We start from the raw sequence: 17808 nt of genomic DNA, 5'->3' as shown, positions 1-17808 counted from the left end.
GTGTGGACAGGTGTCTGTTTGATTGAGTGTGTGGACAGGAGTCTGTTTGATTGAGTGTTTGGACAGGAGTCTGTTTGATTGAGTGTTTGGACAGGAGTCTGTTTGATTGAGTGTGTGGACAGGAGTCTGTTTGATTGAGTGTGTGGACAGGAGTCTGTTTGATTGAGTGTTTGGACAGGTGTCTGTTTGATTGAGTGTGTGGACAGGTATCTGTTTGATTGAGTGTGTGGACAGGTGTCTGTTTGATTGAGAGTGTGGACAGGTGTCTGTCTGTTTGATTGAGTGTGTGGACAGGTGTCTGTTTGATTGAGTGTGTGGACAGGTGTCTGTTTGATTGAGTGTGTGGACAGGTGTCTGTTTGATTGAGTGTGTGGACAGGTGTCTGTTTGATTGAGTGTGTGGACAGGTGTCTGTTTGATTGAGTGTGTGGACAGGTGTCTGTTTCATTGAGTGTGTGGACAGGAGTCTGTTTGATTGAGTGTTTGGACAGGTGTCTGTTTGATTGAGTGTGTGGACAGGTGTCTGTTTGATTGAGTGTGTGGACAGGTGTCTGTTTGATTGAGTGTGTGGACAGGAGTCTGTTTGATTGAGTGTTTGGACAGGAGTCTGTTTGATTGAGTGTGTGGACAGGTGTCTGTTTGATTGAGTGTGTGGACAGGTGTCTGTTTGATTGAGTGTGTGGACAGGTGTCTGTTTGATTGAGTGTGTGGACAGGAGTCTGTTTGATTGAGTGTGTGGACAGGAGTCTGTTTGATTGAGTGTGTGGACAGGAGTCTGTTTGATTGAGTGTTTGGACAGGTGTCTGTTTGATTGAGTGTGTGGACAGGTGTCTGTTTGATTGAGTGTGTGGACAGGTGTCTGTTTGATTGAGTGTGTGGACAGGTGTCTGTTTGATTGAGTGTGTGGACAGGTGTCTGTTTGATTGAGTGTGTGGACAGGTGTCTGTTTGATTGAGTGTGTGGACAGGTGTCTGTTTGATTGAGAGTGTAGACAGGTGTCTGTTTGATTGAGTGTGTGGACAGGTGTCTGTTTGATTGAGTGTGTGGACAGGAGTCTGTTTGATTGAGTGTGTGGACAGGTGTCTGTTTGATTGAGTGTGTGGACAGGTGTCTGTTTGATTGAGTGTGTGGACAGGAGTCTGTTTGATTGAGTGTGTGGACAGGTGTCTGTTTGATTGAGTGTGTGGACAGGTGTCTGTTTGATTGCGTGTGTGGACAGGTGTCTGTTTGATTGAGTGTGTGGACAGGTGTCTGTTTGATTGCGTGTGTGGACAGGTGTCTGTTTGATTGAGTGTGTGGACAGGTGTCTGTTTGATTGAGTGTGTGGACAGGTGTCTGTTTGATTGAGTGTGTGGACAGGTGTCTGTTTGATTGAGTGTGCGGACAGGTGTCTGTTTGATTGAGTGTGTGGACATGTGTCTGTTTGATTGAGTGTGTGGACAGGTGTCTGTTTGATTGAGTGTGTGGACAGGTGTCTGTTTGTTTGATTGAGTGTGTGGACAGGTGTCTGTTTGATTGAGTGTCTGGACAGGTGTCTGTTTGTTTGATTGAGTGTGTGGACAGGTGTCTGTTTGATTGAGTGTGTGGGCAGGTGTCTGTTTGATTGAGTGTGTGGACAGGTGTCTTTTATACAGGTAACGAGTTCAAACAGGAGCAGTTAATACAGGTAATGAGTGGAGAACAGGAGGGCTTCTTAAAGAAAAACTAACAGGTCTGTGAGAGCCGGAATTGTTGGTAGGTGATCAAATACTTATGTCATGCAATAAAATGCAAATTAATTATTTAAAAATCATACAATGTGATTTTCTGTTTTCTTGTTTTTTTGTAAAAATGACAGACCTCTACATGCTTTGTGAGTGAGAAAACCTGCAAAATCTGCAGTGTATCAAATACTTGTTCTCCCTACTGTACAATAAGTATTTAGAGAGTGTAAGGAGATTGAGTTGATTGCGTAATTCGCAGTGCACCATGGGAGTGGGTGGAGCTAAAGAGATCTTTTGGTGCATTTTGCTCGTTTTGAATCTCTGATTGGTGGAATTTTTGCACAGCATCATGGGTAATGTAGTTTTTCATAACGTTAAACATGATTATTTTAAAACTAAGTTGAAATAATACAGGCTGACGGCTTCAACAGAAGCAAATAACACGATTGATTAACAACCTTGCAACTCACAACAGGGCTGTCTTTAAAAGTTTATTATTTACTGCGAGTTATTTTTAAAAATCAATTTCACAATGGAGAAAATCAATGCTGTTTTTTACTCCCGGAACCCAACTGTTGCCTCCTGTGCACTGTTAGTCTTTTGTCGAATTAAATAGTGTGACAAAATTTGTTTTTTGTCAATAGTGTGAATTTGCTCACTTTATCTTGTTGTGAACTAAAAAAAAAAGGATAGTGAAAGAGGGCATATCTGCAGAAATTCACACTTCACCTATTGTAACTTTTGAATTGATGAAATTATATGGGCCAGATTCAGTATTCTACAGAATTGGTTCAAAGTCAAGAGTTGAAAACGTCTTTCTTCACAAATTTTGTATGCATGCAAATTGTATAATTTCCAAGGTACACATTTCTAGTAATTGCGCAAGTAATTTTTTAATATATTGTATTTTCAGGAAGTTTTGGAACCTCTCCCCAAATTTGCCACTACCGAAACACAATAATAAATAATTTAATAAGAAGGCTTATATTGGCCTATTAATATTTAGCAAATATATTTTTTGCTATTTAACAATTACAATATTTCAAGTGCAATTTATAAGATTTGTTGTTTTTTGAATCCAATCTTTCTTTCTAAAAGGCATTAAGTTAATCATTCTGATTTCAAAGTTAAGGATTCATTAGTTTAAATATACACTGAACCAAATACTATAATAACATCTTAGTTGATAACTCAATATACTTATTTTAAACAAAACACCCATGTTTCGGTCGTGACGGCACATTTTCGCTAGTGACAGTAATGTTTTGGTAGCGACCACATCGCATTACAGAATTTTAACTCGCACACTAAAACACTAAGATACTAATGACACACACAAAAACAAAATTTTATTGAATAACACTCTCAAAAACATGATGTCACTCACAACCGAAACTTCACCACACGTTTTGGTAGTGACTGTTTCGGTAGTGACACATTTTTAGATACTTTTGAGCCTAGCTCAAATATGATAGCCAGCACATGGTTACCTAGCACAGTTGTACACACATAAAAACTAAATTTTATTTGAATAACAACCAAAAAAGTTTGCTTAATTGCAGAAAAAAAGGTGTTTGGTAGTGACGTTCCTTAAAGTTACACAGATTTTCAGACTTTTGAACACATTTCCCTCAACATGATGGTACCTATCTTATCTACAATGAAAGACACACAGGAATATGTCCTGATCAAAAATGTATGGGTGTGATTAAAATCAGTCTCGGCCAATGGAATAAAACACACACTGATTCGGTAGTGACATGAAAAGACGGGACCCATTTTTAAAATAAAGTTTCATGATTTAAATATAAAATATTTTTTTTTATTTTTTTACTTCGCTTTTTAAAAGAAATCAAAAATATATATACAACAATAATAAAAAAATAAAAAAACATTTCAATATCATTTTCACAAGTTGAAATTTAGGGGTTAGTGTTCGGGACAGCCCCCTCCCAATTGAAAGTACCCAATAAATTATGATTTTAAATATGTTAAGCTTACTGATATTTGATTATTGTGGGATTCAATAGATAATAGAAGGATCTTTGTAAACATCTAAAATTGTAATAGGCCTACTTAAATTATTTTTAAATGTGTTTTCTGTTTGTGGGACAGCAGTTTGCGCCAATTCTGTACACTCATAATACACTCATAATCATGTAGTCAGATATTTTTATCCAAAGCAACTTACTCAAGGCCATTATGGTCATGACTCATGGTCAGATTCTTGTGGCGTTAAAACCAGCAACCGTCCATTTAAAGCCCTGAGCTTCATTCCTTGACACAAACTGAACAACATACATTTCATAACATATTTCTGCTCATGCAACTATTCACACAGTTTTTTCACATTTTTATTATATTTTATATATTATACTGTTCCCTCTCACTGCATTTTTACCTTTACTTGTTAAATGACTCATGCGAAACCAAAAAGTGGTGTTTATGGAATGAAAAAGATGCTATAATATTGAATTTTAAATATAGGGTTATTCTTCCAAAAAAAATGACTGGGCCATCATCTTGTCTGTGAAACAAATATAGTATCTGTTCTAGATCTTTTTGCATGTGAGTTGTACAACCCCATTGCCTAAAACTGACCGGCTGGTGACTCAAAGGCAGCAAACTGATCTTTATTTAGTTTCTATTTTAGTTTTTAGTTGTTATTCCTGTGGTCTCAAACTGCTCACCAATCTTGAAATAAAAGAACAGACCAATTTGAACATTTAAACCTTTGTTATCTAATATGTGATCGCTTTACAATATGCAATTCACTTAAGAAGGCAATGCAAAATCATAAAAAATAAAAAAAATTGGTTTAAGAGAAATTAATGTGTAACCTGATCACTCTTCTGCACTATATAAACTTGGTGTTTTGTGTTCACCCCAATGGTGTGGCTTCCTTTACGGGCAGCGCTAGACTATATTAAGCTTCACACATTCGCCATAACTGTTTTTAAGTGCTTCTTGTTTTTTAAGTTGGTTTAATTAAAAAAATATATGAGCCTGAAAACTTCTAGTTATTGTTCAAAGCCTCATTTCCACAGAAATTACCTGGAACAATTTGTCCCCCAGACCTGTCTGTGTTTCCACAGTCTAAAGTCTAAAGTACCGTGAAGATTAGGCAAATTAGTCCGGTGACGTAGGACTGCGCGCAACTTTACAGTTCCCGCTGGATTTCGTCCTCCTTATTAGCTTAATAAAGCCTGAACCTCATCCTCTGTATTTTTTGAACTCCATTGTTGATTCGAATAGCAAACAACTGTTACTGCACACACCGCAACAGATTTAAAAACGGTGGTTGAAATAAAATGCTGCGTGGAGTCAACCAATCAGCATGTTCTGCACCAAAGCCCCACCCCCGAAAGTTCCTGAACTTTGAAGTACTCATCTTCTCTAAAGGGTTAGTTCACCCAAAAATGTAAACTCTGTCAGTAATTACTCTCCCTCATGTTGTTCAACCCCGTAAGACTTTCGTTCATCTTCGGAACACAAATTAAGATATTTGTGATTAAATCTGAGCACTGTCTCACTCCTCCATAGGCTGCTAGGTAATCGCTATCTGCCGGCCCAGAAAGTTAGTAAAGACATTGTTAAAATAGTCCAAGTGTGGCTCAACCTTAAGTTTATCAAGCGACGAGAATACTTTTTGTGCGCTAAAAAAACTAAAATAACGACTTTATTAAACGCTCGATGTTCTTCTGTGTGTGTCTCTGAGTAAGTTCACGAGTGTAACAGCGCAGCACTTCTGGGTTGTACGTCAGAAGGAAGGCTCACTATTGGCCGACGCTTGTCATGTGTGTGATGCTGGCCAATAGTGAGCCTCCGTTCTGACGAAGCGCTGCGCTGTTATACTTGTGAACGGGGATAGTTTTGACAACGTTGTCGTCTGTTTTTTTATGAAAGCTTGTTTCCGCCACAGAATAAAAAAATAAAAAAGATAATTGCGACTTTTTATCTCGCAATTCTGATTTTATATCTCGCAATTCTGACTTTATATCTCGCAATTCTGACTTTATATCTCGCAATTCTGACTTTATATCTCGCAATTCTGACTTTATATCTCGCAATTCTGACTTTATATCTCGCAATTCTGACTTCTGACTTTATATCTCGCAATTCTGACTTTATATCTTGCAATTCTGACTTTATATCTCGCAATTCTGACTTTATATCTCGCAATTCTGACTTCTGACTTTATATCTCGCAATTCTGATTTTATATCTCGCAATTCTGACTTTATATCTCGCAATTCTGACTTTATATCTCGCAATTCTGACTTCTGACTTTATATCTCGCAATTCTGACTTTATATCTTGCAATTCTGACTTTATATCTCGCAATTCTGACTTTATATCTCGCAATTCTGACTTTATATCTTGCAATTCTGACTTTATATCTCGCAATTCTGACTTTATATCTTGCAATTCTGACTTTATAACACGTAATTCTGACTTTATATCTCGCAATTCTGACTTTATATCTCGCAATTCTGACTTTATATCTTGCAATTCTGACTTTATATCTCGCAATTCTGACTTTGTATCTTGCAATTCTGACTTTATAACACGCAATTCTGACATTATATCCCGCAATTCTGACTTTATATCTCGCAATTCTGACTTTATATCTCGCAATTTTGATTTTATATCTCACGATTCTGACTTTATATCTCGCAATTCTGACTTTATATCTCGCAATTCTGACTTCTGACTTTATATCTCGCAATTCTGACTGACTTTATGTCTCGCAATTCTGACTTAATAACACGCAATTGCGACTTTATTTCATGCAATTCTGACTTCATAACTCCCAATTGCGTGTTATAAAAAAAGAATTGTGAGATATAAAGATTTGCGAGATATAAACTAGGAATTGCATGTTATAAAGTCAGAGTTGCGAGAAAAAAATTATCTTTTTAAAAAGGGTTCTGTGGCTGAAACAAGCTCCCATAGTTTTTAGTACATCATTGTCGTGTAAACCCTGAACCAGCACACCCGTTTCCCTGAGCTTGCTATCGCCGTATCTTTAAGTTCCTCTTTATTTACAGTTCATTATCCGGTAATTGCTGTTGCCATTTTCCTGTGGATTTACCCGAGTTTAAGTAAACACTATTATTTTGGAGTCTTTTTATATCTTCATCTTCATCGGACCTTAAACGTTACAAAAAACGTAATGTCTCCATCATTGGAGAAAATCTGCGTAGTTTTGACATCATATAAGCAGACTGTCACCGAATAAAATTATCACTGATGAACTTTCAAGGTGGACTTTCAACACAAGGTGAACTGTCAAAGATGAACGATGTGATGATCTTATAATAAGCAAATAAAAGATTCCTGGGCATAGATGGCTTTGTACAGATAATTGCCATATGTTATATTTTAACTCAACAACTCCCTTCCTTCACTATAGTTTTTACCTGGAATTTTTCTTTTACAGGAACCGGTTTCTCAGGTAGTTTCTGTATGTGCTTCCCCTTTCTGACAATGTTATTTTATCATAACAGTTCCGTTTTCTCTTCTTTATAAGCGGACAGTATGACAGCGATGCCAGACTCTGATCTATATTTCTTCTGCAGACATTTATTCACACGCGTCCTGACATGGCTCGACTAGATGTCACCGAAACCTTTGACAGCATCACGTTTCCTGGGCACATGCACACACAAGACTCGCTGAATTATGCCACCAACTTCACGTTCCAGGACACAGACACTGTGATCGTCACTTACCCAAAATCAGGTAATAATGAAATGATTTAGTTCTTCTTTTACTTGGGTTGTGTATTTCATTAATCTCATTGTTGTGTGCTTATGTCTTATTTCACGATATGAGAAATTTTATTTCACAATAACAATATCCTGATTTAGTTATTTTGTGTTGTTTTATCTGGCTGTTTTAAAAAGAAGCCAATTACAAACAATAGGACAAATGCAATATAACAAAAACCTGAATTAAATAAATTACGTTTTTCAGGTACATAGGTTTATTTAACGGATTACATGAAAAGGACGAGATGGTATAATCCCAACTGATTCAGTCCGATGCCTGTCTTGAGTGGGTTATGAAGCACAATCTTAGTTTGGGGGTTTCGTTAGTGACCATTTAGTGATGTTTACACATCTTCAGTTGTGCACCTGACCAACGTAATTAATTAGTACAGAAATGTAATAATCAAATGTAAAAAAATATATATATTGCATAGTCTCCACATTATAGGGCTGTAAACGATTAATCGCGATTAATCGAATCCAAAATAAAAGTTTGTGTTTACATAATATATGTGTGTGTATTGTGTATAATTATTTTGTATATATAAATACACACACATGCATGTATATATTTGAGAAAAATTTGAATTTATATACTGCATATATATTTATATATGATTTATATTATATTATATATTATTTAAATAGAACTATTTTATATATAAATACCATTTTTTTCTTAAATATATACATGCATGTGTGTGTATTTATATATACAAAATAATTATACACAATACACACAAATATATTATGTAAACACACACTTTTATTTTGGATTCGATTAATCGCGATTAATCGTTTACAGCCCTATCATTGTGAATTAAATATAAATGTATTCTTATTAAAGCTATAAAAAAAAGAGCAGTAAGTTATTTTCTCTTCAGTTTAATTCACATTAATGACACAGGGCAGCAGGTTTATTAGGCCACTGTCTCTTTAAGACCAAACGCACAGACCATTACACAGAGATATACCGGCTGTGTTAACATGAATACATACGTAAATATGTGAGTATTCAAGCGCAATAAGACGTGAAAGAGAAGAGACTCGGCTTTCTGTGCTCGTGCTTACGCTGTGTGTCACGGTTCACGGCTTATTGTGATTAATAACACTTTTAAACGCACGTCTCAAAACGCCTTCTAAATGTGAGGCCGCTTTCTGTGCGCACTTTTTAATATTATATTGTTCTTATAACTCTTTTTAACATGAGGAACGCTATTTATATTCAATATAGTGCTGCTATATATATTTATATACCGAGATATAGCGATAGATCTCTAATGATAGACATTTTATAAGGTGGTAACGAGGGGTGTAACGGTTCACAAAATTCACGGTTCGGTTCGATACACTGGAGTCACAGTTCAGTACGTTTTCAATACAGCAAAAAGAAAGAAATGCCAGAGAAATTTCATTGATTTACTTTTTTTTATTATTATTATTATTAAAACTAACATCATAAAGTATGATCATGTTTTACTTTGAGCAATGATGGAGCTATACTTGAACACATATAAAACAAAAACAGCTCCTTATAGAAAAATGAAATGTAATGTTGTAGTGGTTATAAACAAAGGTTTATTTTATTTCAGATTAACATTTGAGGGCAGCAATTTTTTCCTAATGTCAAAATAAAACCGGAATTTTTGCAGGAAAAATTGTCCAACGAGACTGTTCAATACGAATAGGCTATGTGTATCGTTACACCCCTAGTGGTTATGATATATCGGCATACCACCCAGCCCTATTTTGTGCAGTAAGCAATATTATCATTCATGTCTTTCCCTTGGCACATAGGAACCACATGGATGCAGGAAATCCTCACTTTGGTTTTGAGTAAAGGGGACCCAACTATAGCCCAAACTCAGCCCAACTGGGCCCGTGCCCCGTGGCTTGAGCAGTACTACTGTCCTGACGTCCTGAAATTCTCCACCGGGCCTCGCATTATTACTACACATCTGCCTTATCACCTGCTGGCCCCGGCCCTGAAACAATCCAACGCAAAGGTGAGTGATGGACAAGACACACATTTGAGCGGGACTAGTTTTCCAGGAGGGTGTTAGAGAAAATGGGGTTACACTTTATTTTGAGGTGTCATTGTTACAGTGTAATTATATATTCAAGTTCTGAGTAATATTAATCAGCTACATGTACACTATAAAAAATGCTGGGTTGTTTTAACCCAATTTTGGGTCAAATATGGACAAACCCAGCCATTGTGTTACATTTTTTTGATTGCATTTTTGATCCAACGTTTGGGTTTGTCCATATTTTTTAGAGTGTACTTACTAGAGGGATAGGGTAGGATTGGGATTTGGTTGAGGGTTAGGTGAATGTAATTATGCATCATTTACTGTTATTACTGTGGTAAGTACATGTAACATGTGTAACAAGGACACTGAAAATAAAGTGTTACCGAAAATTGTGTTTCACATCTGAATCTGAAGCCATTTCTGTGTTTTTTCTCACACAACCTCAGTATAAACTCCAGAAGCAAATTACCTAGTGTTTTTCAGCAAACTCAATCGTCCTCTGAGAAATCGAACACTTCTCCTCATGTGTTTTTTGACCAACGTTTGCACGCCAATCTTTCATTTCATTTCAATATGGATGGTATTGAATGAAAACATAAAATTCTACAATTAATAAATAGAGGATAAATCACTGAAACTGCTTAGATAGCGCATTCAAGCATCAGTGTCAGGTGAGAAACTAGTCAAAATTTCTCTGCTCACTGTGGATTTATCATACACAGCCAGTTCTATAAACTCATGTGAAGTTTATAGTTGGTTAAAAGACATACATCATACGTTATGCATGTAAACATCTAAAGCCAAAAAACAAACGTAATATCCACACACTGATGTGACTGCTCCAGAAAAGTATTTATTGCAACCATTCGAACATCAGGTCTTTGTCAGGCACAAACTAAGGTACAACTCTTTTATAGACGTCAACAGGTGATAACCTTTAATTAAAGGTACAATATGTACAACATGTCCAAAAATCACTTGCACATGTGATATATTTCCTGCAGTTGTGTACTTACATCATCCCAAAAGTACCCAAAGATTTTTAATTTCAGAGAAATTCCTATTTTAAATAATGGCTCGTCCCAGAATCCCTGTTCACTCGTCGCCTGTCACTGACGCAATATCCGCGTTTTCACTGGTTTCCGCTCGTACTGCCATATAACCATGGCGACAGACGTGGACAACAGCGTAATGTTTACCTGCACGCTCACGCTGTCCTTGTTTCGTTCAAACATTATGGACCATGGCAAGCAGACTCTGGGAAAAAAGGAGAACTAAAACGAGGATCAATATCAGCGTCCGTGACATACTTCGACTTGGCAGAGCTCTTGTATGTACTTTATTAGACAGGTGAGAAAATAAGTTCTCTAAAGTTTACTCTAAATAGAAAAAAAGACTGGGCCCAATATTGATCCTTGTGGAACCCCACGCTTCATTACAGCAGAAGGAGATGAAAAATGTCCTACTTCCACAGAAAAAGTTCTCCCAGAAAGATATGAGTTAAACCAATTAAGAGCTTTTCCTTGAATCCCTGCCCTCTCTCTTAGACGCAGCATGCACACTATGGTATCAAATGCAGCAGTCAAATCAATTCAAACTAAAATTGCACACTTTCCTGAATCGACAGCCAAAAACAAGTTGTTTGAAAAGGGTTGACTCTGTACTGTGTTGAGCCCTAAATCCCGATTGGAACATTATATAAATTAATATAAATGAATTCTTATTAAAGCTAAAAAAAAGTGTGCCAAGTGTAGCGGAAGTTATCTATTTAGTGTTGAGAATGCAATGAAAACCAAACCCACTTTTCTTTGAAGTACTTTATTCTTGCAAGAAGGCCATTCACATACAGACTTCAGCCTTTGCTTCTGCGAAGGGAAACCCGCTGCCTTTTTATAAATCACGCAAAATGAATTGCCATAACACTTTCCTCTGGTTATATGGCCAGAAATGTTGAAAAACTAAACTTGCTTTGTTGACTTTGCTTGCAAGTGACAAATGTTTGCCTTTCCTCAGGTTATATATGTGGCCAGAAATCTCAAAGATGTGGCTGTCTCCTATTATCACTTCCACAAGATGGCCAATTTTCTGCCTGACCCGGGCTCTTTCCCTGAGTTTCTCAATGCTTTCCTGAAGGGAACAGGTTAGTTGATGTTTACATTATCACACTCTAAAAAATGCTGGGTTGTTTTAACCCAATTTTGGGTCAAATATGGACTAACCCAGGTGCTGGGTTAAATTTTTATAATGCATTTTTAATCCAACGTTTGGGTTTGTCCATATTTGACCCAAAATTGTGTTAAAACAACCCAGCATTTTTTCAACAATTGCATGATATTCCACTTTCTTTTCCTTATAAAATTGACAGTGCTTTTTATCCATCAGTGCATTATGGCTCTTGGTTTGAACATGTCAAGGGCTGGACCGATCACTCAAAAGATATTCAGAACTTTCTTTACATCACATATGAGGAAATGTGGAAGGTAAGATTATTAGAAATCAGTAATTTCATGACCACGTGTGACGCTGGACCACAAAACCAGTCAAATGGGTACATTTTTTTAAATTGAGATGTATATATCATCTGAAAGCTGAATAAATAAGCTTTCCATTGATGTACGGTGTGTTAGGATAGGACAATATTTGGTCGAGATATGACGATTGAAAATCTGGAATCTGAGGGTGCAAAAAAATCGCAACCTTGAGAAAATCTCCTTTAAAGTTGTGCATTTATGTTCACGATTGTGCTGCATTCACTCACAAAAATACATGTTTTATATATTTACAGTAGGAAATTTACTAAATATCTTCATAGAACATGATCTTAATATCCTAATGATTTTTGGCATAAAAGAAAAATTTATCATTTTGACCCATACAATGTATAGTTGGCTATTGCCACGGATATACCCGTGCGGCTCCAGACTGGGTTTGTGGTCCAGGGTCACATATGCTGAATACTTAAAGAAGCAGTTTCAGTGTGCAACATTTGTGTTTGATCAGGACCTTCACGGGGCTCTTCAGACAGTGAGTCGATTCATGCGGTGTCCTTTAGCGGAGGATGAGCTGATGCTTGCTCAGAAATACTGTAGTTTCAATAGCATGAAGGAAAATGCCATGGTGAACTACACCCTCATCCCTCAGGAGATCATGGACCACAGCAAGGGCAAGTTCATGAGGAAAGGTATGCAAATACTTCTCATTTTCTTCAAACATTAGTATATCATGTCACGAGAGAGGAAAGCAAACGGGCTTAAAATAAATATAATCATGACTAAATGTATACACTGCCCGGCTAAAAAAAAGCAATAGCTGTTTGGATTTAAATAGGTAAATGTTTAAGAGTTTATGATTGGATTATTATTGCAGTGATTATTATGTTTCTATCATGTTATATGTTTGGCAACAGTTCTTGACTGACAAGATCTTGACCAAAAATGTATGCACCTCTCATTCTTTCACAGTTTGATGAATCTTGACATTATCATGATGTTCTTCATACATGGTTGTTTAGGAAATGAAAAGCTACACACTCCATCAATTAGGGTTATAATCATATAACATGCTAGGAACATAATAATCACTGCAATAATGATCCAGGTAGAGACTTTCCAGAGAGAATTTGGTCAGTCACACATGGAAATAGTTTTTCTGTATTCATTAATCATATTGAGACCTTTTTTTTAAATGCTATAGTGTTTGGACAATGAAAGAGACCACAATAATGTATTAGTAGTATGTTGTACACTCTAAAAAATGCTGGTTTGTTTCAACCCAATTTTGGGTAAAATATGGACAAACCCAAATGTTGGGTTAAAAATGCAATGTAAAAATTTTACCCAGCGGCTGGGTTTGTCCATATTTTACCCAAAATTGGGTTGAAATAACCCAGCATTTTTTAGAGTGTAGGGCCTCTTTTTATTATATTGGATGTAAATAGGCAAATAGCTTAAAGTAGTCAATCATTTTATCACTTAAAACTCATCTTTGATCAGCAAAATTAAATATTGTTGTTAAAAAATCAACAATTTTTCCTTGAAAAAGAATGATTCATGCCTTAAAATAGCTTGAATGTAACTCGACACCCTTGCCTCATTTAGTATGCGCGGTTCTATGAATATGCAAATGAGCCCCGCCTCCACTCACTCAGCTCAGAGATCCACTGGTTGACGATCACACGTTGATCACCACATAGATACACTACATTAAACACTTTTTGTCTGGGCAGTGTGTAATTCACTTGAAAAAACAAGTGGTGCTTCTGTGTCAAACCTGTGATTTTATCAAATATATATTTCTTATAATCAACTGAACACTACAATCCGTGTATCTTTCAGGTAAAGTCGGAGACTGGAGGAACATATTAACTGAGGAGCAGAGTTGTCTCGTCGATGACGTCTACTCTTCCCAGATGGCAGATTCCTCACTGAGTTTAAATGGAGAATGGGAATAGAGAGACTAAAGCCTCTGATAACCATTTATAACTCGCATAACCACTCATCACTGCTAATATTCTTCTTTTACATTTATAAGTGTTCCACGTATTTCACACTGAAGTGTCCTGATGTGAATAAGCTGATGTATTTGAGTCCTTCCTGTTTTTTGTAATGTTTGTTTTTTGTTTTGAAATGTAGCATATTTATGTAACTTATTACTTTTATTTTTTTGTTTGATGCAACCTAACTTACATTATAATAAAATGGTATGAACATAACCAATCATGTATATCAGATACGTGGAGTTATGAGATAGTTTGACCTGTTAGAGGTGTAATTTACAAAGCAATATTTAAAGAATTTAAGTGTGACTTGACTTGTACTAAAGCTATGCAGCCTTGAAGCATAATGATGTTTCATTTTGCTTTTTACTTTTATCTCTTGGAAAAATGTCTTTATTGTGCAATGCTATAATGCCAAATTCAAAATTAGAATATCGTGAAAAGGTTGTCATAAGCGGCGCAACACGTAAAAAGACAGTAGCCTATAATCAGTAATTATATCCCCAATGAAATCAAACCTACCAATCTGAGACGATCATAATACGAAGTTGACATAAAATGACAGACGTTAGCTTCAGTAAAGTTAGCTCCAGTAAAGTTAGCTCCAGTAAAGTTAGCTTCAGTAAAGTTAGCTTCAGTAATGTTAGCTCCAGTAAAGTTAGCTTCAGTAAAGTTAGCTTCAGTAAAGTTAGCTTCAGTAAAGTTAGCTTCAGTAAAGTTAGCTTCAGTAAAGTTAGCTTCAGTAAAGTCAGCTTCAGTAAAGTTAGCTTCAGTAAAGTTAGCTTCAGTAAAGTTAGCTTCAGTAAAGTTAGCTTCAGTAAAGTTAGCTTCAGTAAAGTTAGCTTCAGTAACGTTAGCTTCAGTAAAGTTAGCTTCAGTAAAGTTAGCTTCAGTAAAGTTAGCTTCAGTAAAGTTAGCTCCAGTAAAGTTAGCTCCAGTAAAGTTAGCTTCAGTAAAGTTAGCTTCAGTAATGTTAGCTCCAGTAAAGTTAGCTTCAGTAAAGTTAGCTCCAGTAAAGTTAGCTCCAGTAAAGTTAGCTTCAGTAAAGTTAGCTTCAGTAAAGTTAGCTTCAGTAAAGTTAGCTCCAGTAAAGTTAGCTTCATTCATTGAGAGAAAAGGTATGACGTCACATGTGCGCCTTTTGGGGTTTGTAGTCTTTGTAATGACGTGTGTTCACAGTCTTACACCTCAACAGTTTTACATCAAACTGCGACTTTCTTGACTTTAAAATGTATTTTTTAAATTGACAAACATCATGGGCCCTATCTCTCCCCCAGCGCAATTGACTTTGAACACCGACGCATGTATCATTCCTTTTTTGCACCCGACGCACAGCGGACTTTTCCCTCCACAGACGCACGTCGGTAAATTAGGGAATGAACTTGCGCTCGCGGGGGCGGTTCAGTGAAAAGAGGAGCGTGTTCCGGCACAAACGTTCCCTGGTGCGATTTTCCAGTTTTAGAAAGCAATTCCGCCACTGACCAGGAAAAACCGAGTCTAAAGACAGTGGCGTGTTGCGTGTTAGTGATATGGTATTTTAAGGGCGCGTGGTGCTTGGCCATTATGTAGCGTGTGAACAACACACACACACTTTGATTCTCTAAACAGACGCAGCAGTTTTCATTTTTGCAAATCATACATTATTACAAGGAAAAATATTAACACACGAGGGAAATCATTGTTGTGTCCGTGAAGATGTGAAAATTTTTTATCTAGATTTAAAAAAATATATATATATAGATTATAGATTACACATTTACCCAAATTATACGCCTGTTTAACCGAAGCTAATTTGTGTGGGTTTCTCCCATCATCCCCAATGTCACTTCTCTGTGTTTTACGGCCCTGACGAGAACGTAGCGCTGGCAAATCCGCCGTTATAATAGCAATCCGCCGTGGAACAAGCGCGCCGGCTCTTAAAGGGAATGTGAGCGGACGCTCTGATTAGTTTATTTCACGTTAAGCCCAAACCACACCTATGAATAATGAAGCGACTTCAGACCAACACATTTTAGATTTGCGCCGGGCGCAAGAGTCATTTATCCCGCCGGTATAATAGCAACAGCGCCGGCCGGGATCCGCCCACAAAGTTACTTGCGCTTTGTCACTTGCGTTTCAGATCACTAAAATAGGGCCCCATATGTGTAATTCAGGGCACAATTTAAACGAGATCAAAATATTTGTTGTCTCTCGCCATTGACTACCATACAATATTTTTCAGAAATAAGGTCCCATGGTGGTCCACCGGAAGGGGAGGGACTTAAGGCCATTGCACACTTAAGTCAGAAAATTTCGTATGCGTTTTTTCGTATTCGTGATTCGGTGGCTCTGAATTGTCAAAGCACCATTCGAACACCATTCAAACTGCTTGTTACGGATGCGAAAAACACAGAAAAACGAACCAGTTTTGATTTTTTTTTTATGATGGATGAAAGTTTCGGAGGCCGCGTGAAAAAACGCTTTGGTTGACACACGGCCTTAGGCTCTCTATTGAGGCGCAACAATAATGTACAGTATGTGTAAAATAATTACTTTTTTAAACCTAAAGCCACGTAAACGCATTGCATTAAACAAAATACACAAAATAATGTTAGTTTTTGAACCATCATGTGACCCCTTTACGTGACAGCAGCCTTATACTGTATACCTGCTGCCAAATTATGATAAAAAAATAAGCTCATTAGATGTTCTTGTGAGTGTGAAGCCAATCTAAGAGACCAGATTGTCAAAGTGCGGTTTAATGAAGAGAGTGAAGTGTTTAGAGACTGCACCTGTGCTGCACTCAAAGCATGGATGGCACTTTAAATTTGCATTCAGGAAGGAAGAAACAACATTTCAGTCTCGCGTGTAAAGACATCATGTTACGCTCTGTGCAGCCAAAGGTTTTGGCAGTGACATATGTTTTTAGCCAGGTTTGCTGCTTCAGTTGTTGTGGTGTTTATTCTAGATTATTGTGCGGAGTGATCAGATATTTATTTTGAATAAATGCAAAAAGCTTAATTGCCCACAAAAAAAAAAAATCAGCTTTATCACTCAATTTTTGATTTATTGGTGTCAAAAAACACCTTTTCAATCTATTTTCAATCAAGAAGGAGAGAGATTCAACTTCAGTGAAGAAGATCGTCTCATAGCCCCTGTTTATACTGATGGTGAAAAGTTATTTTCTCTGATGAAGAAATGTCTGGGACAGTCCGAAGAGGAATAGGTGAACGCCACCATGAGTCGTGTGTCGTGCCAAAAGTGAAGCATCCTGAGACCAGCACGTGTGGGGATGCTTTTCATTCGAAGGGAGTGACTTGGTTTGGTGATGATCCGTGCTTTTTCCAGCATGATGCGGCACAATGTCTCAAGGAGTTATAATGAAGTGGCTCACTGAAATTTTGCATATGAGGCCCGGATCTTAATCCCATGCAAATAGAGAACCTGTGGTCAATCCTCAAAAGGAGAGTGGACAAGCAGAATCCCACAAACTGTCGTCTAACATTATAGAGATTCCTGCTTGGATGCACGTAATGAACAGGTGGTGTATTGAAAGTGTAGTGTAAAACATTTCAATATTCAGAGAGTGACCTCTGGTGGTGGGGAAGTGGCATAGCAGGCTCAGATGCTATCGGGAGTAAAGGGTTTACTGGATTAATTGTGACCCTGGACCACAAACCCAGTCTGGAGCCGCACGGGTATATCTGTGGCAATAGCCAACTATACATGGGTCAAAATTATCAATTTTTCTTTTATGCCAAAAATCATTAGGATATTAAGTAAAGATCATGTTCCATGAAGATATTTAGTAAATTTCCTACCGTAA

The 17808-nt window shown here is 37.1% G+C and overlaps 1 protein-coding gene across 2 annotated transcripts; it reads left to right on the top strand.

Annotated features, from left to right (window-relative positions):
• Positions 1-1298: 1298 nt before the first annotated feature.
• Positions 1299-14376, top strand: sult5a1 (sulfotransferase family 5A, member 1). 2 transcript variants are annotated; one of them, XM_079598417.1, is made up of 7 exons: positions 1299-1733; positions 7284-7446; positions 9273-9481; positions 11522-11648; positions 11891-11988; positions 12509-12689; positions 13843-14376. In XM_079598417.1, exons 2-7 carry the CDS (start codon positions 7308-7310, stop codon positions 13956-13958), a joined length of 870 nt encoding a protein of 289 aa, XP_079454543.1. In that variant the 5' UTR covers positions 1299-1733; positions 7284-7307; the 3' UTR covers positions 13959-14376. The 2 variants fall into 2 exon arrangements, with proteins under 2 accessions (XP_079454543.1, XP_079454542.1); XM_079598416.1 differs by lacking the exon at positions 1299-1733 and having other exon boundaries at positions 6586-7446.
• Positions 14377-17808: the final 3432 nt, after the last annotated feature.

The sequence above is a fragment of the Phoxinus phoxinus genome (genome assembly GCF_949152265.1).
Source record: "Phoxinus phoxinus genome assembly, chromosome: 2".
Taxonomy (NCBI): Eukaryota; Metazoa; Chordata; class Actinopteri; order Cypriniformes; family Leuciscidae; genus Phoxinus; species Phoxinus phoxinus.
The sequence above is the reverse complement of the archived record's forward strand: the minus strand, read 5'-3'. Positions and strand labels throughout refer to the sequence as shown.